General features: G+C 40.0%; 1 protein-coding gene across 1 annotated transcript in view; it reads right to left on the bottom strand.

Moving 5' to 3' along the window:
• The window catches only part of PPM1E (protein phosphatase, Mg2+/Mn2+ dependent 1E), a 110,482-nt gene extending 89,277 nt beyond the window's left edge, over nt 1–21,205 (bottom strand). The window contains exon 1 of the mRNA XM_054008442.1: nt 20,858–21,205. Within this exon, the coding sequence (XP_053864417.1) occupies nt 20,858–21,147 (290 nt within the window). The 5' untranslated portion in view covers nt 21,148–21,205. The remainder of the gene's footprint in view (nt 1–20,857) is intronic.
• Between the last annotated feature and the right edge of the window lie 5,622 nt (nt 21,206–26,827).

Below are 26,827 nucleotides of genomic sequence, written 5' to 3'. Positions count from 1 at the left end.
AGTTTCCATCCCCTGTTCTTTTTGCGGATCATAAAATATTTGGAATAGAATCCCTTAATCTTGTGCTGGATGAACCATTTCTATGGCCCCTATGCATAAAAAAGAAATGACTTCCTGTCTCAGCAAAATATCATGAGATGAGTCTCTGAAAGGGACAGGAAAGAGGGGGCATGGAGGATGGAGGTGAAATGAATGGAATAACCTGATGTTATGGCCTCAAACCATTTGTCTGACATCATCTACTCCACAGTCTTCAAAGGGAGAGAGGTGTGTGGGACGATACAGCTGAAGACTCACAAGGTGGGAATGTTCTGGACCCTCAGCTAAACCGTCAAAATCGACAGCAGAATGAAAAGGACAGCTGGATCATGGTAGCAATTATAGTAGGTGTTCTTACATTCTGGAATTTCAGACTCCTCTTAGGGGGTTCAGAAGGCCTATGATAAGTATAGAATTAAACCAGACAAGCTTTCTGTACCGTTTATGACTGGACATTTTCTTTTGTTGCAGGTGCATATATCCTGAGGGACCTGATAGTGGTCCTGGAATCTCTCAAACTATGTAGACATTCATTGGTGGACTCAGAGGAGAGTTCAAGTCCATCAAAAGAAAGGTCTTTGATGGTGATTTGGACCTCCCCCAGGAAACCGAGACAGCTATATAGCCAGGATGACTGGTAGAGATGGAGGGGGCTGTAGTCTTGGCTGCAACTCGGGAGGGAGTACAAAAATACTGGTCAAGCTGCAGTACTTGAAAATGCTATCCAGCTGGACTTTATTCATGTTGTGAGAGAAACACTAAGAGCACAGACAAATTGGACTTTGAAGCTTAAAAGATGTTACTATTCTGAAAACCTGGATTTATAACACCCAGTTTAAGTGTGAGACATAATTCCCTCCCACTTAAACCCTTACATAAAGAGCTGAATGAGCTTTAATTATGGCACAAGTAAATGTAATGCATTCACTGAAAAACCAAAAGGAATAGACAACTAATTTTTTTTATACTAAAGCAGAAAAAAACAAGAGGAACGGATTCCTCCAGTGTTCATTGATTTCGACTGTCCAAAATTTAATAGGAACCTGATCAGGCTATTAGGTTCCACAGCATCCTACTCAGACATTTAAAAGCAGGCCATTACAGAAGAAGCTAGTAGGTTACAGACTAGAGGAGCAAGTCCTCTAATAATTTATTTTATAACATTTTTACTAATCTGATGTTTCACAAAAACTGGTTTTGTTAATTTATTTGAAGCACTGTAAGTACTGTCAGATTTATTTTCTCACTTCTAATGCCTTTATTCTGAGCGTGTTAAGGGGTGCTCTCTGTATTATGTGTAGCAAGTTAAAGGAAACACCCCCATTTGAGAATGTCTCTGTTATTAAAGATTTTACTACTGTCTTTCCTTAAAGCTCTGTTTTTCCATGCCTAATTTGTGGAATTTCAAATACTTTGTCTGTACTCAGAGGAATACCTGGAACAGCAAAGTGTATGAGTTACATGTACAAATTAAAGGACAGAATTTGGATATCAAAAATGAAGGACTTAACCATCAAAGAAGGTTCTGGAAGATCCATCATCTTTGTCTATAAGATATTTTAACTCTGCTTTTATGAATTTTTTGTACCTTGGCTACTCATCTCATGCCAAGTGCCTCCTAGTGCTGGCGTGCTGTTCCTTTCTCACACTCCACCCCTGCTCTCTTGACACAGCAAAAATGAGGTGGGACAGTTATTGAGTTTGTCCATACAAAGCAGCCAGAGTACAGCAGTGGGACCTTACGACCCACTCAGTGCCAACTTGCAAAGAGTTCACGTCTATCAGGCTTGGACAAACTGACAACAGTTAGCACACTGTTTTCATAGTATTTATCCAAAAAGGGTTGCGTGAGGTGTCTAATAAAAGATTATGTCATACTGATCCTCATAATCATCACGAGATTTATGTACAGATGATATTTAAGGAGTTGTCTATATGTACTGAAAATATATTTTAGAGTCTGTATCCTGGGCAGGATTGGCAGGTTTTGCCAAACAAAGGGATGTCTGCCTAGATTCAGACATAGATTAAGCATTGTAAGCCAACACAATGGAAGGCTGTTTTGCGTATGGAGTCAACACAAGGATGTGAAAACAACTTGGACCCAGAACACCAGGAAAGGAATCATGGGGCTATCCTGACTCTGGGGATAAAATAATGAGTTTTGGGAAATAAGGAGATGCAAAAGGACATTTTGTTATCCATCACTGAGGGAGCAAAAAGGACAGTGCTTTTTTAATTCATGAAAGGTGGATCCCAGCCACATTGGTGACACATTAGTAATCTGAGAGATTGCTTAGGTGAGAAACTACTTTAGGCAAGGATTTTAGCCTATTAAAGTTAAGTTTAGACTTAAGAAGTGTGTTATACTTTTTTGTTTGATGTGTAACCATTTCTGTCCATTATCCTTACTCAATATCCCTTAAATCTTTATCTTTGATAATAAACTTATGATTGTTTTCACTATAACTATATCTCAGTGCTATGATGTTATAAAGGACCTGAACCTGAGTTATACCAGTCAAGTTGTGTATACTATTCCCTTGGGGACAACAAATCTGTGAGTGTCCAGTGGCTAGGGCTGAATACTAAAGGGGAACGCTTTCAGAGAGGTGTACATCAGCCCTCCAGCCCATTACCTGCAAGGTAAAATAAGGGCTGGCCCAGCCCTGAGGAGTTTGTTTGGGTAGCTAACAGACAGGTTGTGCCAGGGAGCTGACATCCAGTTAAGCACAAGCAAGTCTTTCTCTCTCATTGAGGTAGGGCGGTAACAAGATGACTCTCAGTCTTGGGCATCTGAGAAGCTGCCAGAATCAGGAGCGTCGCTATTTTTATGATCTCATATTCACAAGGTATCTTTCAACTCAAAAGATCTCAAAGCACCATATAGACTACATTTTATACATAGGGATCACTTCTCGTCTGATTAGCTACTCTTACTGCTTGTGTATGAACATGGCAGCCATTCTGTGCCAGCAACGTCTACTCAACATTTTTTAGAAGGGGAAGTATAGAATAACTTATTCAACTGAAACTGCTAGGGAAAGTTTAGGTACGCAAAATATGACTGCCTGAGTTGAACTTTGGTCAGTAAGCCTTTTCTGAAACTGAAGATTTATGCTTACCCTTGTGAAGAGTGCCATGAGTTTTAATTATTTCAAATTACATGGATTGTGGTTCTAGGTTTCATCTGAAAGACAGCCTAGCAGCATGCTAAAGCACTGGCTTAGTTATGACCCAAAGGATACAGTGCCATCTACTGAATCACCAACCACTTTTAAGTGAAGCCTTTCACACCTGGCTTTACTTAACAGAAATCTACACAGAAATTCTGGCCTCACTGAAGTCAGTGGGAGTTTTGCCATTGACTTCAGTGGGACCAGGTTTTGTTTGTTGCCAGCTTTCATGATTTTGTCATGAGTCTAACTAGATCTGATGTTTTACTTAGAGACCCTTTCCTTGAGACAAGTGAATACCTGAGATTCTCCGTTTTCATTTAAAGAAAGTAAGATTCTAGTTCACACGATTGAGGAGTAAAGCTTGAAAATGTGATAACAGTACACCCTGCAGGCTCAAAAACTAGAAGACAAATAAGAAGAACCAGGAGTTTATTATATTTTTAAAAACTGCATAATTCTAAGTCAATCTCATGATTTTTGGTGGGCTGACACGGTTTTTTACATTCAAGGCTGGCAATACTACTTTACTTTTTATTCTACATATTCCTCTCCAAATTATGTAGTAGCAAAGTCATACGAGACCCACAAACCAGACAAGGCTATCAATTCTAGATTTTTAGTTTTGGACTACAGCATAAAGTTACTACAGAAGTATTTAGAGTTCACAGTAAAAGCTATTTCTGTAATGTAAAATCTCAAAGCAAATTGCCACTATAAAGACATTGTTAACACTTTGCTCTTTTATCTGTTATTGAAACTTCACATAACCTGAGTAGTATAATTACTAAAAGATGATTAAAACAAACAAAATTTACCTGAGTTACCATTTTAATTCTCTTCCTGAACATCTGTTATCCTTACAAGGACTTTAGTAAAATCTGCTAATTTCTTTCTGTCTTTCCACAAAACAGAAATTAACTTGACTGTTCCTAGTTTCTTATCAGTTCTTCAATCTTTAGCCAAAATATTCATTATCTCAAAGTCAACATAAACTCTCAGTTTTTCATCTATTGGGGATTACCATTCATGTCTTGATGTTCTAAACCTTCTCTATTTCTAATTTGTTTAGGATCTCATCTTTTACCACCTTTCTCCATTTATTCAGGATTCAGTAAGGTCTTTGACCTTACAGGGAGTAACTGACCCTGTACCTATTAGCTGAGTAAGGATGTTTCTCTAACTATACAGCTGTTTAAACTGATGTTGATGCATTTTCTTCCTCAATGTGTCTTTTGGATATTTTTTTCTTAAGTCATTCTTTATTTGATCTTAAATTTACTCAGGCCTGCTGCCTGCCTGTTTTATGCACTTGGCCTGCCTTATTCACATAACAGAAAAGTAAAACCAGCTATTCTGCTTCCTCCAGTACTGAAAATGGGAACAAAAGCATGGTAATGAATTAATGTACTGCTGCAGCCTAAGAATTTGAATCACAGAACATGCTAGTTTATTCCCTGACTGGCAAGTAGCACATTTATGTATAATATTAAATTTCTAGATCCTGCATTCCTTACTCACACAAAACTTTGACTTTGGTTGGGTGTGCAAAGAATGCAGAACACAGCCATATGTGGTCTTTTCTACATTAGCATTTTACTTAAACTTACCCAGAATTGTAGTTATGCTGGTGGTGGCAATAATGGGAGAGCTAATTTAGACAGACCTCTGCAATCACTTTTTCATCATGTTGCCTATATCAGCTCTAAATCATATTACATGATATAGTGATTAAAACACTAACAGCCACCATACATTAGTGTTTTCATTGGTGGAGCTGCGGGAAATTTAAAGAAAAATAAGTGTTGATTTAACTTGTGAGTTATAGTACAGTTACATACTTTAATAGTCAGTTTAGGTAGGTGTATTTTCCTACGTATTAAATTAAGATACTGTTTCTGGTAAAACAACATATCCTACTGTTTTGCTATCCTTTCCTGTCTTGACTCCTTCATTAGAACAATTTTACAGTTCTAAAGAACTATATTTCTCTAACAGTTTTATCAGTTTCCTCGTGTCTAATCAGTTCCTCAATTCTAGAACTTTCCATGCTTAAATTCTCACATACTGCAAGACTCTGACTTGAACTACAAAACACATTGTGAAACCATCAGGATAACTCACACACATACTGTTTTATCTGTGCTATTGGGTACATATGGTGCATGTATTTACATGTACATATACTTCTAATTATTATTTCCCATAAGTGATCTTATTGATAATTACCTAATTTTAACAAGCTTGGTTTCCATCCTCTTCAGCCTATAAAAATGCAGCTTCATATTCCCATTTTAATAGGAACCTTTTAGAAAATAGCTAATTCTGCACATCCAGATAACAACTGATTTAGCACCTTTTGGATGATGTCTTGTCTATGTGCTAGCTGGGCATGGACATGACAAAATTACATTGCTCCTGTTTATACCACTGACAAGCCTTGTGTTTGCTTTTATTGCTAGCAAGGCATTTGGGACATACTGTTCACACTATCTGTGCCAGAGGGTAATCTGCCAAAGCTGTTGCTCTCCTCCAAGTCCAAGGACTGTGTACTTTGACTGAGGCCTGTAAGTGTTCTAAACAGTGTACGTTTAGGGGTACACTCAACCAGGGGCACGTGTAGCCCTGAAGGTACTCAGAGGTCTTCCAGGGGGTACATCAACTAATCTAGATATTTGTCTAATTTTACAGCAGGCTACATAAAAAGAACTAGCAAAGGCAGTACAAACTAAAATTTCATACAGACAATGACTTGTTTATACTGCTCTATATACTATACTCTGAAATGTAAGTACAATATTTATATTCCAATTGATTTTTTATAAGTATATAGTAAAGATAAGAAAATAAGCATTTTTTCAGTAATAGTGTTCTGTGAACCTTTTGTATTTTTATGTCTGATTTTGTAAGCAAGTAGTTTTTAAGTGAAGTGAAAGTTGAGAGTACACAAGACAAATCAGATTCCTGAAAGGGGTAGAGTAGTCTGGAAAGGTTGAGAGTCACTGTTCTAAAATAATTTGAATGAACAGTTCTAAATTATGTGCTCCAGTAATCTACTGAAGTTCTTGATTTCTGGTTTAATCTATCTGTTGATAAGTCCTTCCAGGAAGCATTCAACAATTCTTGATTTTGGTTACCTGGACAGTGCAGCAGGCACAAACTTTTCCCAGTGGGAAACAAAGGAACACATTTGTAGGGTGGGAAAAAAAGAATGATGGTTGTAATCTGTTTCTCATCGTTCCCCAGTAGCTTGCAGTGCAGCATAAAGAGCCCCACTGAACAGAACCCTGACAGTGGCTAGAGTGCATCAATAGGGAGATAAAAGGGATAGGGAAATATCAGAGCTATATGTGACCCAAAAGTAATATGATGATGGGGAAATGAACCCAGAGATCTTGCCTCAGCCTAGTAACAGGTCAAAGAAATAGTAGCTACAGTAGGACAGAACCAACATTTGATGCCTGGAGTGAGTCTACTATGAAAGAATTAGAAAAGGTTAGCTTCCAGAAATCTCTACACATTTCCTATGTCCATTATACTGTCAGGCAGGCAACCACTCCATGAAAGTAGGAGGGAAGGAAAACAGGCAATCTCCTTTTTGCGACTCTGTGGAACTTAAAGGTTTGGAACCTCTACCATTTGTTGGTACTTTGGGGATTTTACTGTATTAGTGAACACTATGGGTGCCATATTTTTATCTAAAGTTGTGGCATTAGCCTATTCTTTCTTCCCCTTTCTACTTTTTTAATCCTAACTCTTCTTGGTAGCTTATTTTTATATTTAAAAACAGTGGCTTTGAATGCTGAACACTGCTTCATTAATGCATTCATCTTCCTTTCTGTGAATCCTCAACAGATGTTTTTCTGTGATATCTACCTCTGAAAGGAATTCTCTTGATTTTTAAACACACTGTATAATCTTAAACTTTGGTAGACAAAGCCAAACTCTTAACTTCAGGGAATCCTAGTGGCTGATTTATTTGCAAATGCATTTGTCCAATATCAACTTAGATTTCATACTGAATATAACAGAAACAAGGAGCAGCACTATCTAGTGAATAATTTCAAGTGCACAATGGAGTAAATATTTAGTTACAAAAAGTACACATTCTAGGAAGGGGATATGAACTGAGGGGGGAGGCTCTTTATTTTTGTTTTTGTTTTAAACAGAATTATTGCTACCAGTGCCCCATATTCCAGCCTGCTTCCCTGCCAAGGAAAAATAGGTTTGTTTCTAGAAAGACGACAACATTTGTCACCTGCATGTTCTGAACTGTGTATTTCATTCTGAAGGAGTACATTTCAAAAACAGTATACAAATTTTGTGATGAAGGGGTTGCTAGGTCAAGCCTTCAGGTCCACAAATAAATAAAAAAAGGCTTCACAAGCCACTGCCTGTGCCCAAATCTATGTATGCACTGGTATAGTATCTCCAAAGTAACTGCAGTATTTGAAATAATGGAATTTCTAGGTGTCAGATGACACTGCTTTTCATTTCACTGGGCGTTTTTTTGACTAATGTATTCTTGACTTCCCACTATCCTCCAAGGTCGTAAATAAAAGGATGACACACAAAGAGAAAAAGTATTTTTTTGTGAAACCTAAAACACACAAAATATATGCTCAGTACTTAAAGTATTTGCAGGAAAGAGATCCAACAATTTAATAAAACCATAGAACTGAAAAAAAATATATAAATATTTAACTTTTCCCCTGGCAAATTTTGCTACTTAATGGCTTTTTGCAAGTGTGAGCTCCCGATCTAATTTCTTGTGCCATTCTGTAGTAAATAGGATGACACCATATTCAGACATTTTGCATTACCAAACAGAATAGAATTGGAAATGGAAATGTTGTAAGTAAGGAAAAGATCAGAGCTTGAAATCCAAAACAAAAAAATAAAAAAAGACTCTAAAGTAGAGGTAAGGGATGAATTTAACCTCTTCTCTATAACATATCTTCAGCTATGAACACATTCATAACTACCGGTACTAACATGCTGTCCAATGCCACAGTAGCAGTGTAGAGGTGGGAACTGCAGTAGAACCTCAGAGTTACAAATACCAGAGTTACAAACTCTGGTCAACCACACACTTTTGAACCAGAAATACACAATCAGCAGAGACCAAAAAAAAAAAAAAAAAAAAAAGCAAATACAGTACAATATTGTGTTAAATGTAAACTACTAAAAAAAATAAAGGAAAAGCACCTTTTTTCTTTTGCATAGTAAAGTTTCAAAGCTGTATTAAGTCAATGTTCAGTTGTAAACTTTTGAAAGAACCATGTTTTGTTCAGAGTTACGAACATTTCAGAGTTACAAACAACCTCCATTCCTGAGATGCTTGTAACTCTGAAGTTCTACTGTATGTTGCTGCACCATTTTTTTGAAGATAATAATTTAAAGTTATAGATAGTTTCAAATACATTTTATTCAAAACCAGGCCTTAAAGAAAATCTGTACAAAAAACGTACACACTGAGTCTGAGAGAGACCAGGTGGAGAGAGACCAGAAGAGCTCTGTATAGCTCAAAAGCATACACCAACAGTAAATGGCGCCAATAAAAGATATTACCTCACCTACCTTGTGTCTCTCATATCCTGAGACCAACAAGGCAACAAAAATATTGAAAGGATATCGAATCTGCTCATTTTGATTATTAATAAGAAAACATTTAACTGATAAATCAGACAATTAAAATAAATGAATTCTGTGCTAAATTTTCAATAATATTTAGGTGACATGCAAAGAACAAATCAGAAATGTGTTCTGTGTTTATGCATACTACTGTATAATACTGGTATCCCATCATTTAGCAAGTGTCTTTTAATTCCTTATTTGGACTTCTCCCCTCCCCCACAATACAGAGGTGGGTTTTATTGTTGGAAAGTATTTTAGGACATTCAATAATCCTTTAGAGATCAATACCTAATCCAGAGAAAACAGTTTTCTCTCTAATCCCAGGAGATAGATTTAGAACTCAATTTGTTGTTTGCTCTGTGTGTTTTCTATTTGATTCCTTTACTAAAAAAGGCAACATATGTCAGCACAGCTATCAATGTGGAATGCCTGTTTTACAGGATTTAAGATTAAATGCATGTGATCTGAAAATACTTCATTTTGTGAGGGACTATACCGTTCATACCAATATCCAAAATTGTTATTCTAAAACTAACATACAATTAATTAACAAGATCTTAAATATTTTAAGTGATCATTTGGGTCATTTGTAATCAGCGAAACTGAAGAAAGGTTAGCACCAATGAGAAAAGCTTAAACAATTTCAAGTTTATTCCCCAATGAACAATGCACCGGAGAAGAGGATCAGATTAGTAAATGCAGGTTAAGTTCTCCTTTTCAACCAGCTAGCCTGATGGTACACTCTGGGCCAAATTCTCTCCTAAATTACACCTTTTCTTCTCCACAGATTTCAATGGAAGTTGCACAGGTGTTCAGTAACTTTGGGTAAAATATGAACTTCTGTGCAGATGGTAAAGAGTTACAGAATTATCTTTATTGGAGCATACACAGTCCAAACCGGGGGGGGGGGGGGGGGGGGAGAGTTTAAGGGAAGATAAGAGAATGACTGGGTTTTCTTTGTGCCAATGTTCATTATGTGGTCAGGCAGAAAAATACAAGGTTGCTCCTTCTCGCCCAAGAAAGGTCCCAATGCGACAGTAGGTGTCTCAACTTTACTTCAGTCCTCCAGAACCTGGACAAACCACAAGTTTAGCTCCTTTCTGGCAGACCACATCTCAAGTGAATACTACTTCTATTTGTCCCCACTCCTCCTTTGTCTTTCATTGAGGCACCTCCTAATATATGGAAATATACCTATCTTGTAGAGCTGGAAGGGACCCTGATAGGTCATCAAGTCCAGCCTCCTGCCTTCACTAGCAGGACCAAGGACTGATTTTGTCCCAGATCCCTAAGTGGCCCCCTCAAGGACTGAACTCACAACACTGGGTTTAGCAGGCCAATGCTCAAACCACTGAGCTATCCCTCCCCCATGTACTGGTAGCACAGCTTAATGTTTTTCTGCTTTCTGAAACTTTAAAATAGTTTTCCATAGGAGTCCACAGGATTTCTGCACTGTAACAGTATCCACCAAACATCCTGTGTTCCAAATGAAGCTTGAGATGATGGACCCTCCTTGTAAAATCGGTTGTAAATATCTCTAAGCTTCCCAAATTTTATGATTTAACAACATACTTTTGGAAAAACATTAACAATTAAACTCACCTTGTAATGGCTAGGTCTGTTTAGTTATTCTCTCTCTGAGCAATGGATTACAATTAAATAAAATATTTAGCTGAACTGTTCAGGAATGTGGGCTAGGACAACTCAAGTGAAAAATCCACTACTCCATAAACAGAAGCCATGTTTACTCAGAACATACCAGTATGTCTCTATCAATCTTTAGATAAGTAGAATTCTTGACTCCTCTCCTTTGGCCAATGTACAGGCTTTATTGTAACACTTGGATATCTCATGCTCAACAGAAGAAAGTAACAGTCATAAAAAGATTACTTATATTGTAAGCTCTTTGGGGATGGAATCATGTTTTGGCATATGTTCATTCAGTTGCTAGCCCAATGAAGCCCTGATCCCTGATTGGGGCCCTTAGGCACTACTGCAATAGGAAGACAAAAGGTTAATGGTAGCTATAGTTCAATAATAATATTTAATATTCTGATGATATACTGTGCTTCCTACGCACAGGATGTAGGGTTTGAACTTTTACGTTTTAGATAGAGAAACAATGGGCTCTTTCCTGCTCCCATTAAAGACAATGACAATATTTCTAAAGATTTCAGTGGGAGAGAATTGAACAAAAAGTTTGGAATTAGGAAAAAGTTACATAAAATTTGTTGCATTTCCAAATAATTTTGTATGAAATGAACATCAGTTCCTACTTTCTCCCTAATTTTCAGGTCACCTAAAAGGTTTTAAAAATCATAAGCAAAATTTCTTAAAAAAAAACAAATGAGAATTAAAGTATTTTAATAAGGTTGTATTAACATTATCCAATTATAAAACTGATAAGGACTAAAGATCTTTGATCCCAAACCAATGAGTAATGCAACAGTAACTTCTTCCATGCCAATATGATACACTTGGATGGGTTAATTATAGTCTCCTACTACTTCCTCTCTAGAGAAATAGAGAATAAGAAAGAAGTGTAACTATTAATTAAATACCAGAGTAGATCACTTTCTGGCCATTTATCCCTTCAGGTTGGGGCAGTAGGGGAAGAAAATCCATCCTGGAGCTGAGCTCTTATAAAGCATACAGTACAATATTAATAAAACTATAGTTAAGGATCACCTGCCGCTCTCTTTTTTAAGGGGTTGGTTTGTACCTCAGTAAGAAACTCTTAGCCTGAGGGGACAGCAGAGCCCCTAGGGAATTGGCTAGGGAATTAAGATGCCAACTTTTATTCTGATATGTTGCTTTTCTTTTTAGTTAACACATCAGTTTGGAAATACAAAGCCTATACAAGCTGGTGTTCTCAAATGAGATGAAAAGTTCCAATTCTTTACTGTAAATTACACAGCAAGAGAAGTTGAACTTGCATCAAATTTGGGTAATTAATTTATTGGATTGTTCCTAAAAGAAAAAAGGCCAACAAAAATACTGCAAAGATTATGCTATATGGGGACTGGATCTTAATATTCCTGTTTTTATTTGTGGAGGGCTGACCACTAATGTATCCAATCTATAGCACACTTCCCTTCCTGTAATAAAATCTGCTAGAAAAAGACAAGTCTAAGTGCTTCCCAATTCAGACTTGCCTAGACACAAGCAAGCTTTTCCTATGATCAGAGGGATAACAGCAGGCAAAGTATACCAGCCAGCTTTTCAATCCTGCCAGACCACTGGATATCTAGAAGCTTTCCATGCAAAGTTCAGAACTGATGAGCAGTGCCAGAGCTTGAAAACCTTGGGTTGTTCAGTCATTAGTTGCCTGCAGCTACGTTTTCCATTCAGTATAAACATGAACAGAGCTAATACCGCAATCTAGTTAACGTCTTCAATTTCAATATTAATTATTGAAGTACCCAAGGGCAGCTATTTTCCTTACCATTTCTAATTTATGACTCTGGTGTTTACTTCTCTACAAAATGCCTTATTAGAACTGGGTGTATTTTTTTCTTCCTAACGAAGTAAAAAAGGCATAACTGAAATATTTTTGTACAGTTAGCTTGCAGTCTGCATTCATTTTATAGGATCACTGAATATCTTGTAATGTTAAAGCCACTAAAATATTTGTATAATAATATTTCAGTTAAACAATAACCAGAGGCACACTACTACATTATAGTTTATGGCAACAATGAGGTATATTTTAGTAATGTGTCATGGATTACTAACTTGTAAGCAGACATATACTGTATACTGTCCTGGGACACATGTTATTTTTATAACCACTCACATTACATAATCATGATAAAATTGCATAAGACAGTCTGTAACATGGCTCAAAGAGCATCAGATGTTTTAGAACCCTAATTCCATATCATCCAATTTTTAACATTTTTTTTCTGGCCAGCTACAATATCACAAAGGAGAAAAAAAAACAAAGTAAAACACAGAGGAAAAAGTGACATAGAAAGGCAAGGATAATTTCTCAGTGACAGCAGAAAAAGGAGACATTGGCAATACCATTTTTCCTACATACTACAGCCGCTTTTGCTTTTAGTGCAATCATGTGAGCAGTTTGGCAGAAAAACAGTAAGAAGACAAGCACACTCCAACAACAGAACAGACAGTCATTACAATACCTATTAAAAGCGCTCTGGAGGTTTAGCTGGAGGGTCAAGAAAAAATTACCTAAAATCCCCCCTCAGAATTACAACTGAATGGTCTATTACTTCTATGCATATGTGGGGAAGTACTTTCAGCACTGAAGAGGGCAAATATAATCAGGACTTTTAAAGTAAAAATATTCTGGCCGAACAAGTGTTTTATGCACAAAGCTGGAAGCACAAACCCTTTGGAGGACTTATTTCTAATGAACAGTAATAATCATTAGTAATAATACAATGCACTTTTATTGAGCTTCTCAGGTGAAAGGCTCTAAGTCGGGGTGGCCAACCTGTAGCTCTGGAGCCACATGCGACTCTTCAGAAGTTATCTCATAGAATAGAATATCAGGGTTGGAAGGGACCTCAGGAGGTCATCTAGTCCAACCCCCTGCTCAAAGCAGGACCAGTCCCCAGACAGATTTTTGCCCCAGATCCCTAAATGGCCCCCTCATGGATTGAACTCACAACCCTGGGTTTAGCAGGCCAATACTCAAACCACTGAGCATTACCTCTTGGTAACTCCTCTTAGTGTTAATGATATTCATGTGAGACTTGAAAGGAGACTATAGTGCTTGCTATAGGATTAATTCTTCTGTCAGTACACATTCAAAATCCCATTAACTTCAATGGGAGTAACAGGAGTTAGACACCTACCAGATACGTCATATCATGATTCTTCCATCACAAGATGCATAAGGTTCACTCCCTAGGTTTGCTGTATTATCAGAAGCCTTCAGTAGAGTAATAGGCTTATAATCAATTTGTGACCATGCTCTGTTTTTTATGGGTGATATTATCAAAAGCACCGAAGTCACTTAGCAGCAAAAGTCCCATTGTACCTTGAGAGTAAATAGGACTTCTGCTCCTAATTCACTTTGGCATTTTGAAAATTCCATCCCATATCACTAAGTCCTTACAAAATGAAAGTTTATCTTTCCAATACTTAACTCACTTTGAGCTGATGTTCCTTTTTGTTAAAATATATCTCATTTTAATTAAATTAGAACAAAACTTCTTACAAAAAAATTTCACATTTTTATAAAAAGGAAAGAGGGAAGGTTTGATTTGGAGATATGTTGGTAGCAACCTAGAAAAACTCTCATTTTACAGGGCAAACCCCCTCATCCCCCATGTACAAATTTAAGGAATGTGGACATTTGGGGTTTTAATGAGAAAACTCAGCCCAAATTTCAAGATCCATGAAATACAATACAGTACCCTCTGTGTCATGTGGCCATTAGAAGGCTATTCTGTGTTGTAGCTCCCTGTATGAAAATGATTTGATACAGATATGCCAAAACTACAGAGGTTGCATTCACTAATATTGCCTAAATGTTAAGCAGAAATCTTCCTAACCTCTTTTTGAAAAAGTAAACATAACTTTCTACAATCCTTATATGCATGCTTCATTAGCATTGTTTTGAAAATTATAATCATCACTGTAAATACAACCTATTTGCAAATTATAATAATTTTCAAAATAAATTAATAAATTGTGCCCATAACACTTATTGTCAAACCTAAGGACAAAGTTTCATTAGGAGATAAAATTAACCTCTCATAAAAGAGAAGCAACAGTTCTCAATTAATGAGAACACTGAAGTTGCAGTTTCCTCCCAGTTCTTCCGTCTGAGACACTGTGATTTCGCTCCAAGAAAGAGCAGGAAGTTCTGGTATTAAGATCATGTAGATCTCAGGGTATCCCGTAGAGGCCAAAGCTATATGCATAAGGCCCTAGTCCTCCACACCAGTTCAGGGGCCTCACTGTTGCTCCCCCATGACTCCCTGTCATTGTTCCAAATCCAACCATTCTGACAGGGTTTTTCTTGGCAGTAGTTGTCCCCCACAACTCTCCTTAAAAGTCAATTCCTGAGCCTGAAAGGGGCTCTAATCAAGAGTCGATATAGCCACAAGCCCCCAATGTATCACACTCATCCAACAGTGCAGTAAACTGAGGGAAATTAAATAACAACCAAGGTTATAAAGCAAATTGGTGGCAGAGCTGGAAACAGAATCCAAAATGGTGTTGACTGTCAGTCTCTAATTCTACAATCAATAGACAATTCCCAACACAGACGTAATTGATATCCACAGAATCCATTTACTGTCAGCACATGCAAACATCATCATAATTTCTATTCTAAAACCAGGCAAAGGATTAAACAAGCCACCCCTTAAAAAGGGACAGTGTTCCTTTTGTCAATCTTTTTGCTGAACGAGATGGGTAAGTACTATAGTTGTATTTCCTACTACATTACCTGTATTCAAACACTTTATTGCAAATGGATGGAGGCTTTTTATATCATCAATAGAACCTATAGTATAGAACAGGAAGCCATAAAACAGAGGAAAATATCTTAGTGAACCACAAACATCTGAACAACGTGAAATGCTGAAATATCTACAAGCTTGCCATGTTGTAACTATCTAGGATGATTACAATAGATATAAGGATAATAAAATATTGGTTAATATCACAGCAGACAGAAAATAAATCAACATCTGCCCTCTACAGCAAGGAGGGGGGTGAACCTTTATTTAAGAGATAGCTGGAGATCACCCCTTCCCATGGGGGTACATTTTCAAAATGGCTGCTTTGAATTTTATTTTCAAAACAGACAGTTGGATGTAAACTAATATTAAACTATTGAATGTATTTTTCTGTGTACCTAGTAAGATCCAAAATCATTAAAACTGAAATGTTTAAAATGTCTGTTAAATGGTCACTGTTTATGCTGTTTGTTTACAGTTCACATTCACTCAGTCCAACTTGAACAATTAAAAACAGCTAAGTCAAACTGACTTTCTAGTTCTTAGAGCACTAACCTCATGCTGCAATGTCTTGGTTGCAAATATTGCATAATAGTATTTACTTTTGGACAAATAAACTGCACTCTCTTAATTAAATGTTTCTGTTGATCTTAGGTTTTCTAAAACCTTGTTTTTGTCAATCCTAAACTTGGGGTCTAAACTGTCCCACAGTATCCCTTTAATGTTCACTAGCCACATTTATACTTTATCTTCTGCAAAGGAAAGTAAAGAGATAATGCTTACATGTTTCCCTTTTCAAGATAGAAATTGCAAGGAACATTCTATGTTCCTCAAAATCACTGTTTGGTCATTGTCACTTTGAAGTTAAATGGGGCCTAAAATTTAGATTTTGTAAAAACATGCTTTTACAGAAGTTGAGACTAGATAAATTCTTCTATATTTTAATTCCAATAAAACTACTGTTTTTTAAACAAATTTTAAAAACAGAACATTGCACCATTAAGAACTTGAAATAGAATATAAACAGAAGTGAAAGTGACTACCAAGATTATTATTGTCCAAGCTGAGAGAAATGCAAAAGCACACAGTGACAGGTCAATTGGATTTTTTTAAATTATTTGACTTTGTAAGGCATAACAGCAACATTTGTTCTTTCCAAAGACAACATATGACTTTTAAACAGACAGCATCCCTTTGTCTGTTAGAAAACCAATCCTTCACTTACTGCTGTTTGTAGTTCCTTATTCAAGAATCACACTAGTATTTTGTATTTAAAGTTTGACACAGGAAGTTTTAAAAGGGCATGGGTTAGGGTTAGGGACCTTTGCCTTCGACTTCAACGGGCACAGGATCAGGTCCTAGAGTCTGTTGCTCATTCTTCTCTCTTTACCCCACCCCTCTACCCACTTTACAAATATCCATTTGTTTGCTTTTATAGTACATACTTTCTTTTGTTTTCGTGGTTTGTGCAGCTTTTCAAGTGCTTTGGAAGGAAATGGCTTTATAAATATGTGTTCTACATTTTAATTAGCATTAAGATAGTGAACGTTAATTTTTTTCCTATACACAACTTATCGTACATCTAATTTTAACCACTCTTTCTATTAAAAACTTCCAGAAAAGGTCAGACTTAAGACCTGATCCTGCTCCCACTGAAATCAGCTGGACTGTTGCCATTGATTTCAGTGAGAGGAGGAGTGGGACCTTAATGTTTACTATTTGTTCCTATGCAGAAACTTTTCAAAATACACATTTTACACAATCAGCAAGCAGTTACACAACAGAATATGAAAATGGATGAAGACTTCTAAAGCCACCATTCCAATGCATGCACCAAAAGAGTGACTCCTATTAGCTTCTCTCCCTCTTGGACCTTATCTTCTACTGCTCAGTTTGATGTGCATCATTCAGAAAGTGAATAGTACAGATATAAAGATTACATAGATGGTGTGTTTAGAAAGAAACCGTGAACTGGAAATTTCAAGAGGAAATGTAAGGGTAGGAAACAGCAGAAAATCGAAACAGGAGCTCTTCTGAGGCTGAGCTACATAGTAAGGTAAAATTGCTATACTTTGTCATCACAGGACGCATGATCTCATTTCTGAGCCATGCCCTCTCTAATTAAAAAAAGAACAAAGTAGGATGCTTGAAATAACTGAAGAACAGCTGTTGAATTTTGCCCAGTAGTGGGTCTTGACTGCATATTATGCAAGCCAGTCATTTAACTACTATAGAGTTATAGTCACAGAAAATATGCCTTGACAACATATACTTCCTTGCCAGTGAGATAGCAGTAAAACATCACTTCATTTTTATTTTCACATTGAGTTTAAGACCATCATAACCATTTGTGTCTGTGAGTAACTTTACTCTAGTGAGTATAGCTACTCATCTCTGTAAGCAACTGCAGAATTGAGCCCTTAGCTTGCAAGTGGAAATCATTCCACTTTGGCTTGTTGTTTTATATACATGTGCTTGTTTAAAAGAATCTTTGGGGTTCTTTTGCTAAGAAACTAAAAATGTGCAACCTATATCTGAAGACCATTTAGTATTACTTGCCCTTACTTCATATGCCATCATCACTTAAGAAAAAGCTATTTCAGTCATTTTAGTGCTCAATATTTAATGTAATCACATTGGGCTTGAGTGAATACTTTGAGAAATTGCTTTTTTATGTATTTTAAATGCTAGCTTACATAGCTGGATATACAACAGCTATAAATCTACAGTTATGATTGCATAATCTAATACAGAAATTCCATTTGCAAAAACTGGAGGTTTAACAATTAAAACTGTGAGTAACACCTCTTCAGACAGAGGACTATTGCAATAACATAGTCCCTGTACTCCCTCGGTTTTGAGGCAGATGCTGTCTTCTGCTTCATGAAACAGGTAGCTAGAAGGAGATTTTGCGTTGCTGTCACCAGAAACAAAACTACACCTATAAAGCAGTTCATTCTGAAGCCCATAAAGAGATATACATAAAGGTGAAAAATCAGCAAAAGATCAGTGCAGGATCAAGAGATCCCTTCAGAATGTTTTTTGCTTAATACTCTTGTCTGCTGAGTCTGAAAAGAGAGACATACAAATTGTGCTATAGAGCCCAATTCTTTGAGCACTGACTTAACTGAGGAATTCAAGTGTAGAGGGGCTTACAGAATTGGGCCCACAATAATTTGTTAAACTCTCTTTATTTCTACCAAAAGGCAAATAAATCATCTGTTCCTATTTCTCACATCCTACTGAGATTTACTTTTCCTTTTTTCCCCATGCACAAGTTTGGCTTTTAAAAAGGTATTTCCAAAATGAAGAGAGGACTTTTCACACCCTTTCTATCACCTTCTATGAATTTGCTGCTGTACTGAAGGGAATGACTCTCTGGGAGGTAGTTAGGAGATGTGTGAATGGAAAAGCTTTGTCCTTTATGGTCCTCATTCTGCTGTCCCTGACATCCACAAATGCAGAGGGCAGATCAGAATTTAAGAGAAGCGGATTATATAGTTGTAAAACTTGCTTTTCTCTCTCTCTCTCCTTTTGTGTGTGTGCGCGCAATGGAGTAACACCTTTCATTACAATTATCAGCTCAATGTCAGAAAGCTCCCCAGCGTGCTGTGCATATTTTCACAGGTTCATTTGTCTCCTCCTATACCATCAGTTTTTAAAAGATTCTTTTTGAAAGAAACACCATTAACAACTATGCCTATTTCAAACATACAAAGTCAAACACAATACACAGTACCGGTAACTGATCTTTAGGTTTCAGTCCACTGAGTTTTTCACACTGAGAATAGGGCCCATGTGTTTTCCCTTTATGGTCTAGTCTTTTACAAAGCACAGATCTGGAAACTGCCTCTGCCCTGCATAGAGCACAGTATATGTGGCTTTCCTAGCTCTCTGGCTGACAGTACAAATAGCCCCAAGATCACTAATAGCTTTCTCCTAGGGATTTCTCCTGATGTTGCCTCTTGCTCTGTAAATACATTGCCTTTTTTCCCCCCTTGCATTAGAAACTAACTTCTTGGCAGCTGATTCCACATTTACAAATCTTCTGTTGGGAACATTCCATTTCAAACCTCAAACAAGACGCCATGGCAGAATCCTTCCTGCTCTGGCACCGGATCATAAGATATTATCCCCTTACCCAAGCTGCTCTAGAGACTGATGCCCACGGCTTCAGCTAGCTCCCTGTCCCAGCATGATGGAAGGAAAGAGACAAAAGGAACGGGGGAGAGAGACAGAACAGGAAGAGACAGCCATGGGTCTCTCACTGCTGTCCTGTCCTAGGCATCTCCACACCAATAGTGGCCTGTCCCCAATCCCTTCCCCTGTGGAGCTCTGCCACTCAGCGCTCTCTCTGCCCCTCATTAGTCCCCTCTTTCCTAATCTCTGTACCCCCAAAAGTGTCCCTTCCACGCCACGCCCATTTTGCCATGGTCCCACTCCCCCTTCCAGACCCCACCTGGTGTGCCCAGGTCCCCCTCAACCCCTGCCCAGTCTGCCCTGCCCCCCCCCGCAACTCCCCCAGACCCCCTCAGCCCGGTCTGCCTTACCCCCCCCGCAACTCCCCCAGACCCCCTCAGCCCGGTCTGCCTTGCCCCCCCCCGCAACTCCCCCAGACCCCCTCAGCCCGGTCTGCCTTGCCCCCCCCCCCCCCGCAACTCCCCCAGACCCCCTCAGCCCGGTCTGCCCTGCCCCCCCCCCGCAACTCCCCCAGACCCCCTCAGCCCGGTCTGCCTTGCCCCCCCCCGTAACTCCCCCAGACCCCCTCAGCCCGGTCTGCCCTGCCCCCCCCGTAACTCCCCCAGACCCCTTCAGCCCGGTCTGCCCTGCCCCCCCCCGTAACTCCCCCAGACCCTCTCAGCCCGGTCTGCCTTGCCCCCCCCCGCAACTCCCCCAGACCCCCTCAGCCCGGTCTGCCTTGCCCCCCCCCGCAACTCCCCCAGACCCCCTCAGCCCGGTCTGCCTTGCCCCCCCCCCCGCAACTCCCCCAGACCCCCTCAGCCCGGTCTGCCTTGCCCCCCCCCCCGCAACTCCCCCAGACCCCCTCAGCCCGGTCTGCCTTGCCCCCCCCCCCCCCGCAACTCCCCCAGACCCCCTCAGCCCGGTCTGCCTTGCCCCCCCCCCCCCCCGCAACTCCCCCAGACCCCCTCAGCCCGGTCTGCCCTGCCCCCCCCCCCGCAACTCCCCCAGACCCTCTCAGCCCGGTCTGCCTTGCCCCCCCCCCCGCAACTCCCCCAGACCCCCTCAGCCCGGTCTGCCTTGCCCCCCCCCCCGCAACTCCCCCAGACCCCCTCAGCCCGGTCTGCCTTGCTCCCCCCCCCCCGCAACTCCCCCAGACCCCTCAGCCCGGTCTGCCTTGCTCCCCCCCCCCCGTAACTCCCCCAGACCCCCTCAGCCCGGTCTGCCCTGCCCCCCCCGTAACTCCCCCAGACCCCCTCAGCCCGGTCTGCCCTGCCCCCCCCCGCAACTCCCCCAGACCCCCTCAGCCCGGTCTGCCTTGCCCCCCCCCGCAACTCCCCCAGACCCCTCAGCCCGGTCTGCTCTGCCCCCCAGCCCGGGACTCACTACTTGTAGAGCTGCTGCAGGCAGAGGTCCAGGCACTCTCCCTCCACCTCCTCCTCGATGATGTGCTCGGAGAGCGGCCGAGGCAGCGGCGGCAGCGGTGGCGGAGGGGTGGGGGGCTGGGGGTCCGCGGCGTCGCTCTCCTCCGCCTCCCCAGCGGCTGCCCCTTCCCCTTCTGCCCCGGCGGCGGGGGGCGAGGGGGCCGGCTCTGCCCCGAAGGGCCCTCGGAACTCGCCCAGGAAGAGCTCCAGGAAGCGGCGGTAGGTCTTCTCCTCAGAGCCGCCAGCGGCCATCGCTTCGCATGCCCGGCTGCCTGCCGGCGGATCAGCACTGAGCCCGCAGAGAGCTCCCTGCTCGCCCGCCCGCCGGCCGGCCAGCCTCCCTGCGCGCGCGCTCCCGAGCCGGCCCCGCGGGACCGCGCACGCTGCGGGGGCGGGGTGGGCAGCGGAGGGGGGATCGAGGCTCGCGCGCCGCGCGGGAAAGGCAGCTGGCCTCGAGGGAGCTGACAGAGAAAGCGCCCCACCGAGGGGAGGGGAGGGGAGAGGAGAGGAGGGGAGACCGACTGACAGGGCAGAGAGAGCGAGACTGTACAAAGAGGAGCAAGCTGGTCCCTCCAGTGAAAAAAAGGGAAGGGGAGTAGGCAGAGAGACGGCCAACAAGCCCCCCCCCCAAACGCTGACAGAGCCCCAGAGACAGGGCTGGATACTCAGTCATGCCCATGCTGCCAGCCAAGCCGGCAGAGCTCCCACTTTCTCGCGACCACCCTGGCGCCAACGCTGCAAAGAGATGGATTAGAGGCAGACTCTGCTGGTGTACTGAACTGGTAAGTGCTCAGAGGTTTTTCCTAGCCCTGGTTGCAGGGCTGCGTGTGTGCCATGGGGGCCCAGAAGCGAGCCACCTGAAAAGAACCAGCTTAAAGCAATGGGGGGTGGGGATGACTTGTACCTCACTGCCCTTGGGAGCAGCCTGTTTTTTCTCTCTGTTTTTGGGTTCCTGTGTGTGTTTATAATTCGGAGAAATAAAATGGTGTTGTGTTGCAACCTTCCATCAAGAGTATTTCTGTTTTTAATCTAACTTCTGTGTGTGTGTGCTGTGACCACAATAGAGACAAGCAAATTTCACAGTATTCTGTATTATAACTTCAACAGAAACTAGGGAACAAATTCCTAGTATGTAATCAGTTTTAGAATTTCTTATATGTCCATCACCATATATTCTAGTATCTTAGAGGTTACTGCACTAGCCTTTCACTTCTAGGCGATCAAGATAGTTAACAAAATTCTGTAAACATAGCAAAGCGCAATGCATTAACTTTTCAGTAATTAAAGGTGTAATTGCCCATCTGAGCATACAATAGTTTTTGCTATGTACAGTCTCAAAGTTTTAATTAGCGTGATGGAAACATATAAAATTAATAGCCATTGGAAAGGCATTACAGCAGAAAATGACTCATCTGGAATCAGTCAATTGTTCCATGTGGAGCCATAGACTACTGCATAGTCAGAAATGGTCTGATTGATTTATGGGCCTAGTTTCTGGGCTGATCTAAAGCCTATTGAAGTCAATGGGAAGAGACCAATTAATTTAAACGAGCATTAGATTCAGCCTTCTGTGGAAGAAAGGAATGTGAAAGTTTATGGAAACAATCACCAAATTTCATGCCTCACATTGGAATAGGTGATTTCAGGCAATCAGGTGCTCATCTTCTGAAGTATGATTTGACCAGCAGTTGTAGTTCTGATATTATTTTCAAGATTGATATATGAATGATGCTTCCACATTAGATGGTCTGGATAATGGGAATTCACAGTGGTCAAATATGTCACATAAAATACATCAGAGGGATAGCCGTGTTAGTCTGTATCCACAAAAACAATGAGGAGTCCAGTGGCACCTTTAAAGACTAAAAGATTTATTTGGGCATAAGCTTTCGTGGGTAAAACCCCCCACTTCAGATGCATGGAGTGAAAATTACAGATGCAAGCATAAATATACTGATACATGAAGAGAAGGGAGTTTCCTTCAAGTGGAGAACCAGTGTTCACAAGGCCAATTCAGTCACGGTGGATGTGGTCCACTCCCAATAATTGATGAGGCAGTGTCATCCACTCTGACTGTTTTTCATCTTTCACAGCCAAAAATCATTAAAGTGATATATGAATTATACATAGATGTAGCTGATACTGAAAATACATTCTTTTTTTTTTTTTTAAATATACCACTTACATCCTTTCTAATTTATAATGCATTTCTATAAGGCAGTCAGGCAAGTTTGAAGAGCCAAATAATAACATTTCTGCTTTCGCTAATGACAGTCCACAGCTGCAGTTGATTTTTTTTTTTTTTTTGAAAGTCCATGTGTGTACAGAACTGCAACATCAATTAAAGAGTTAAAGACCTGTAGAGAATTATAAGTATCTACAAATGGGCTGCAAGTGAGCCACTGATCATTGGTTATAGTCCACTGGTAAATCATGGGATGTTAGGGTTTCCAGTGGGTTAGGCTCCTGCAAATATTAATATATTTTCTGTCACGTATAAAATACACAATTCTAAAAATTACCATTACACTAATACTATTAGGAAAGCACTTCATATTTCAACAAGCTGTCTGATCATCTACATATGGCATTACAAAACAGCAATTAAGACTTGCCCAGGAAGGTTTAAACAAAAATTTACTTTGATTCTTGCTTCATTTTGTCTTAACTCCTAAAAAAAATAAAAATAAAATTGTCTACTTTAACGCCATATGAAAATATTTGAGAATAGCAGTTCTGTTTCATATTATGTTAAAGTTACCAGATGTCTGTGATTCACCTTGCAGTCCCCATGTGTTTTCCATCATTTGTGTAATTGCAAAGGACACTAATTTAAATTAAATAGCATATAACTTTGTACTCAGGATACTTGGTTAGGTTTTGGTACTATAGATCAAGTTAGCATTATTTTGTTTCTAGTATTAAATTAAGAGGTTATGGATTAAATCAGGGTGACATTTGTTTCGGGAGGTGAGGTTGGGGGGGGATGAAGAACCATTCTCATTAACCTACAGTACAGACCATATGGTAATCGTGGGTGGTGTGGCTACATTAGGCAGCCAAGAGTCTGGCATTGATTCACAATAAGACACTGTGGGTGTGCAATTACCACCAAGTAGCTTCACTGTTATCTTGCTTCTGTCCCGAAAGGAGAATCCAAATACAGTTTTCTGTCTTGTATAGGACGAATCTAAGTCACATGATTGGCTCCTACATTATATGTTTTTTGTTTCCAGCAACCCTGGGAGCTAAATTCTAGAGTGCTTTGATGAACTCCAGACTGCTGAGTAACAGCATTATGAATGGTTCCTGTGCCCCAAGCATAGCTGAAGCAAATAGATTCACAAATCAAGGCAATTTGGGGCAGACTACTTTGGATTGCAGCATATTGTCAAATAGAAGATGAATTTAAAGGTGACCGCCAAAGGAAATCACAGATGCTTGTGTGATTTTTGACTTCATCGTGGAATTTGAAAGGTTAGAAAGGTTTTGTTCTCAGAAATGTGTTTTTATTCTCCTTTATTTTAGCTTTAGAAATATAAAGAATGTCATGTTGTCCTTCCTAGTTTTGCTGGACAACTAGAGAACAGGAGTAGGAGTTTTCTCAGCTCATGAGTTCGAAGAAGGGACGGGTATTGAGACTTCCACAAAGAAATATTTTCTACTACCTGTTTGTCAAGAATTTTTCTAATGTTTAAAGTGACATTACCAAAATTAAAAACAAGGACAAAAAAATCTGCTCCATTGAGTTTCTGCTCTGCACAGCAAAGAGAGAAAAGGTACCAGGGAGCCTGTTATGGCTCCCCATTTCTCAGGGCAGATCTGTCTCAGCACCAGGGTAGGTAAGAGCAGCCTGGGGTCACTAACTTAACATCAGCTGTCAAGAGTGCCCAAAGGACTATATTCCAAGAGGGGATAGTAGTAGCACAGTGCACTCCAGTCACACCCTATCCTAACAGCTTCCTACCCCTTATGCTCGGATAGAGAGGCCATCAACCACTCAGGAACTGGATGTGCCAGGCAAGCACCACCTGAGAGCTCCCCTATGCTGGGGGAATTCTCAGCAGGCTAGATCCATTTGCTTTTTTCTTCCAGAGCAGCATAAAAGGGCCAGAATTCATCAGAGAATCTACCCCAAGAAGTTTTAAATAGTCTGACTAAAAATTCCTTGCCCCGCTAAATTGTTCCGGTTTCATTCTTTGTACATGTGATATTACAATCTTACTAGGAGTCCAGTGGTTCATATTGTCTTCCAGGAAAAACAGGGTAGGCAAGACCTGAAATGTAAATATAAAAAGCTATACAGAAAGAAAAACATACAGCTTACCCCCAATGCCCCCCAAAAAACAATCCTCTACTTTTCAAGCTTTCTTTACTCAACATGTAGAAGCAATAAATAAATGGCATACACTCTTTTTTCCTCTTTCTCGGTTACCTTTAAAGTGTACCTATAAAAAACTTCTTTTAATATCTTCCTGCAGAGATGCTATCTAGTCCTCAGGGCCTCCTTTACGTAACACATTAGTTTTCTTTATGGCCTATGTGGAAAATGGTGTTAGTAAAACTGACATTTACAATCTGATACATATCATTCCTACTTAAAGAGTTAATGAGGTGTGTGGCATATTTATCAACACATTTGCAGCCAAATGTTCAAAGCAGGAAAACAAGAATGAAATTTCATGTCATAGGTAACATTTTTTAATATTACCCACATCCTAATCTCATGGTCAAATCCCCAATTGATTTCCTGAATAAAAAGCAGAAGTACAAGTGAACAGTGTAGCAGGATTTGAGCAGGCCTTGGGGAGGTGACCTGAATTGTATGGAAGAGCATGATGAAATGCTTCTTTTTAACCATGAAAGAAACTTTAGTACATTGGCATGTAGAATATACTTGGGAACATCAAATATTTGGAGGTGTTTCAATATACTTATTGTGATGTGCTCCAATAGTGTATCATCACAGAAAAGCCTATAAACAAATTATTTTGACATGATCTTTTAAAAGGTCTCTGCAACAAACAAGAAGACATTTTGGAAGGTAACTTTTGTGTACATGATCAAATGGAGCCATTGTTAAAGCAGGCATTACCAAACCTTTTGCACATAGAATGTAATGTTCTCAGTTTTAAGTGACTACTGCTGTTGGGTTTGACCAGCTTACGTTTACAACAGCACTGTGTACACATTTGTATCGTGAAAATATATTTCATTACACTCTGTATTGTACTATTGAAAGATACTACCATCCTTGTATTGCATTATTTGTGCATCTTGCAAGCATGCGATGAAAGACACTGTGATTCAAAACCTACTTGCACTTTTTCACAAAAATATACCACTATGGTATAATAAATGTGTCTCTGAAATGAGTGACGCATAAGACATAAGTGTTCTATATTCTTATATCTGCCAAAATCCAATAAGCCAATCACTCCTCAAACTATAATGATTGGATCCAAACAAGTGCAGCAACAAAGTGAACCAAGTTAGTACAGAGAGAAGGCCTTTGTTTACAAGCAACATCAAGCACCAATTTTTTTTTTTTTAGGTTCAGTCTCCAATAACCTACAGCTACAATTTTTTTCAAGTGACAAATCTCTGAACACTGAATCCAGAATTTCCTAGGTCTTAAAGACACAGTAATCTAAGTCACTGCTGTCCTTATACTACAGTAAGTATTCTGTTGGCACACTCCTAAGGATCTGTGTCCATAACTTTATTCCTTTTCTCCCAGGCCAAGTCTGTTCTTAAGGATTCAGGTCCAGAGATGGTGCTCAAATACCTAGCTGCATTCCAGAACAAGGGGTTTCCAACTTACCATTCCTTCTCATCCTTTAGAGGTATTACTCAAAACATTCAGCTCATTGTTTGAATAGCAGAAGTGAGAAAAAGTCCATGTGTTACTGAGGCCAGGTTTACGCTCAAA

This window comes from Malaclemys terrapin, chromosome 18 (genome assembly GCF_027887155.1).
Source record: "Malaclemys terrapin pileata isolate rMalTer1 chromosome 18, rMalTer1.hap1, whole genome shotgun sequence".
Taxonomy (NCBI): domain Eukaryota; kingdom Metazoa; phylum Chordata; order Testudines; family Emydidae; genus Malaclemys; species Malaclemys terrapin.
This window is presented reverse-complemented; position numbering and strand designations above follow the sequence as displayed.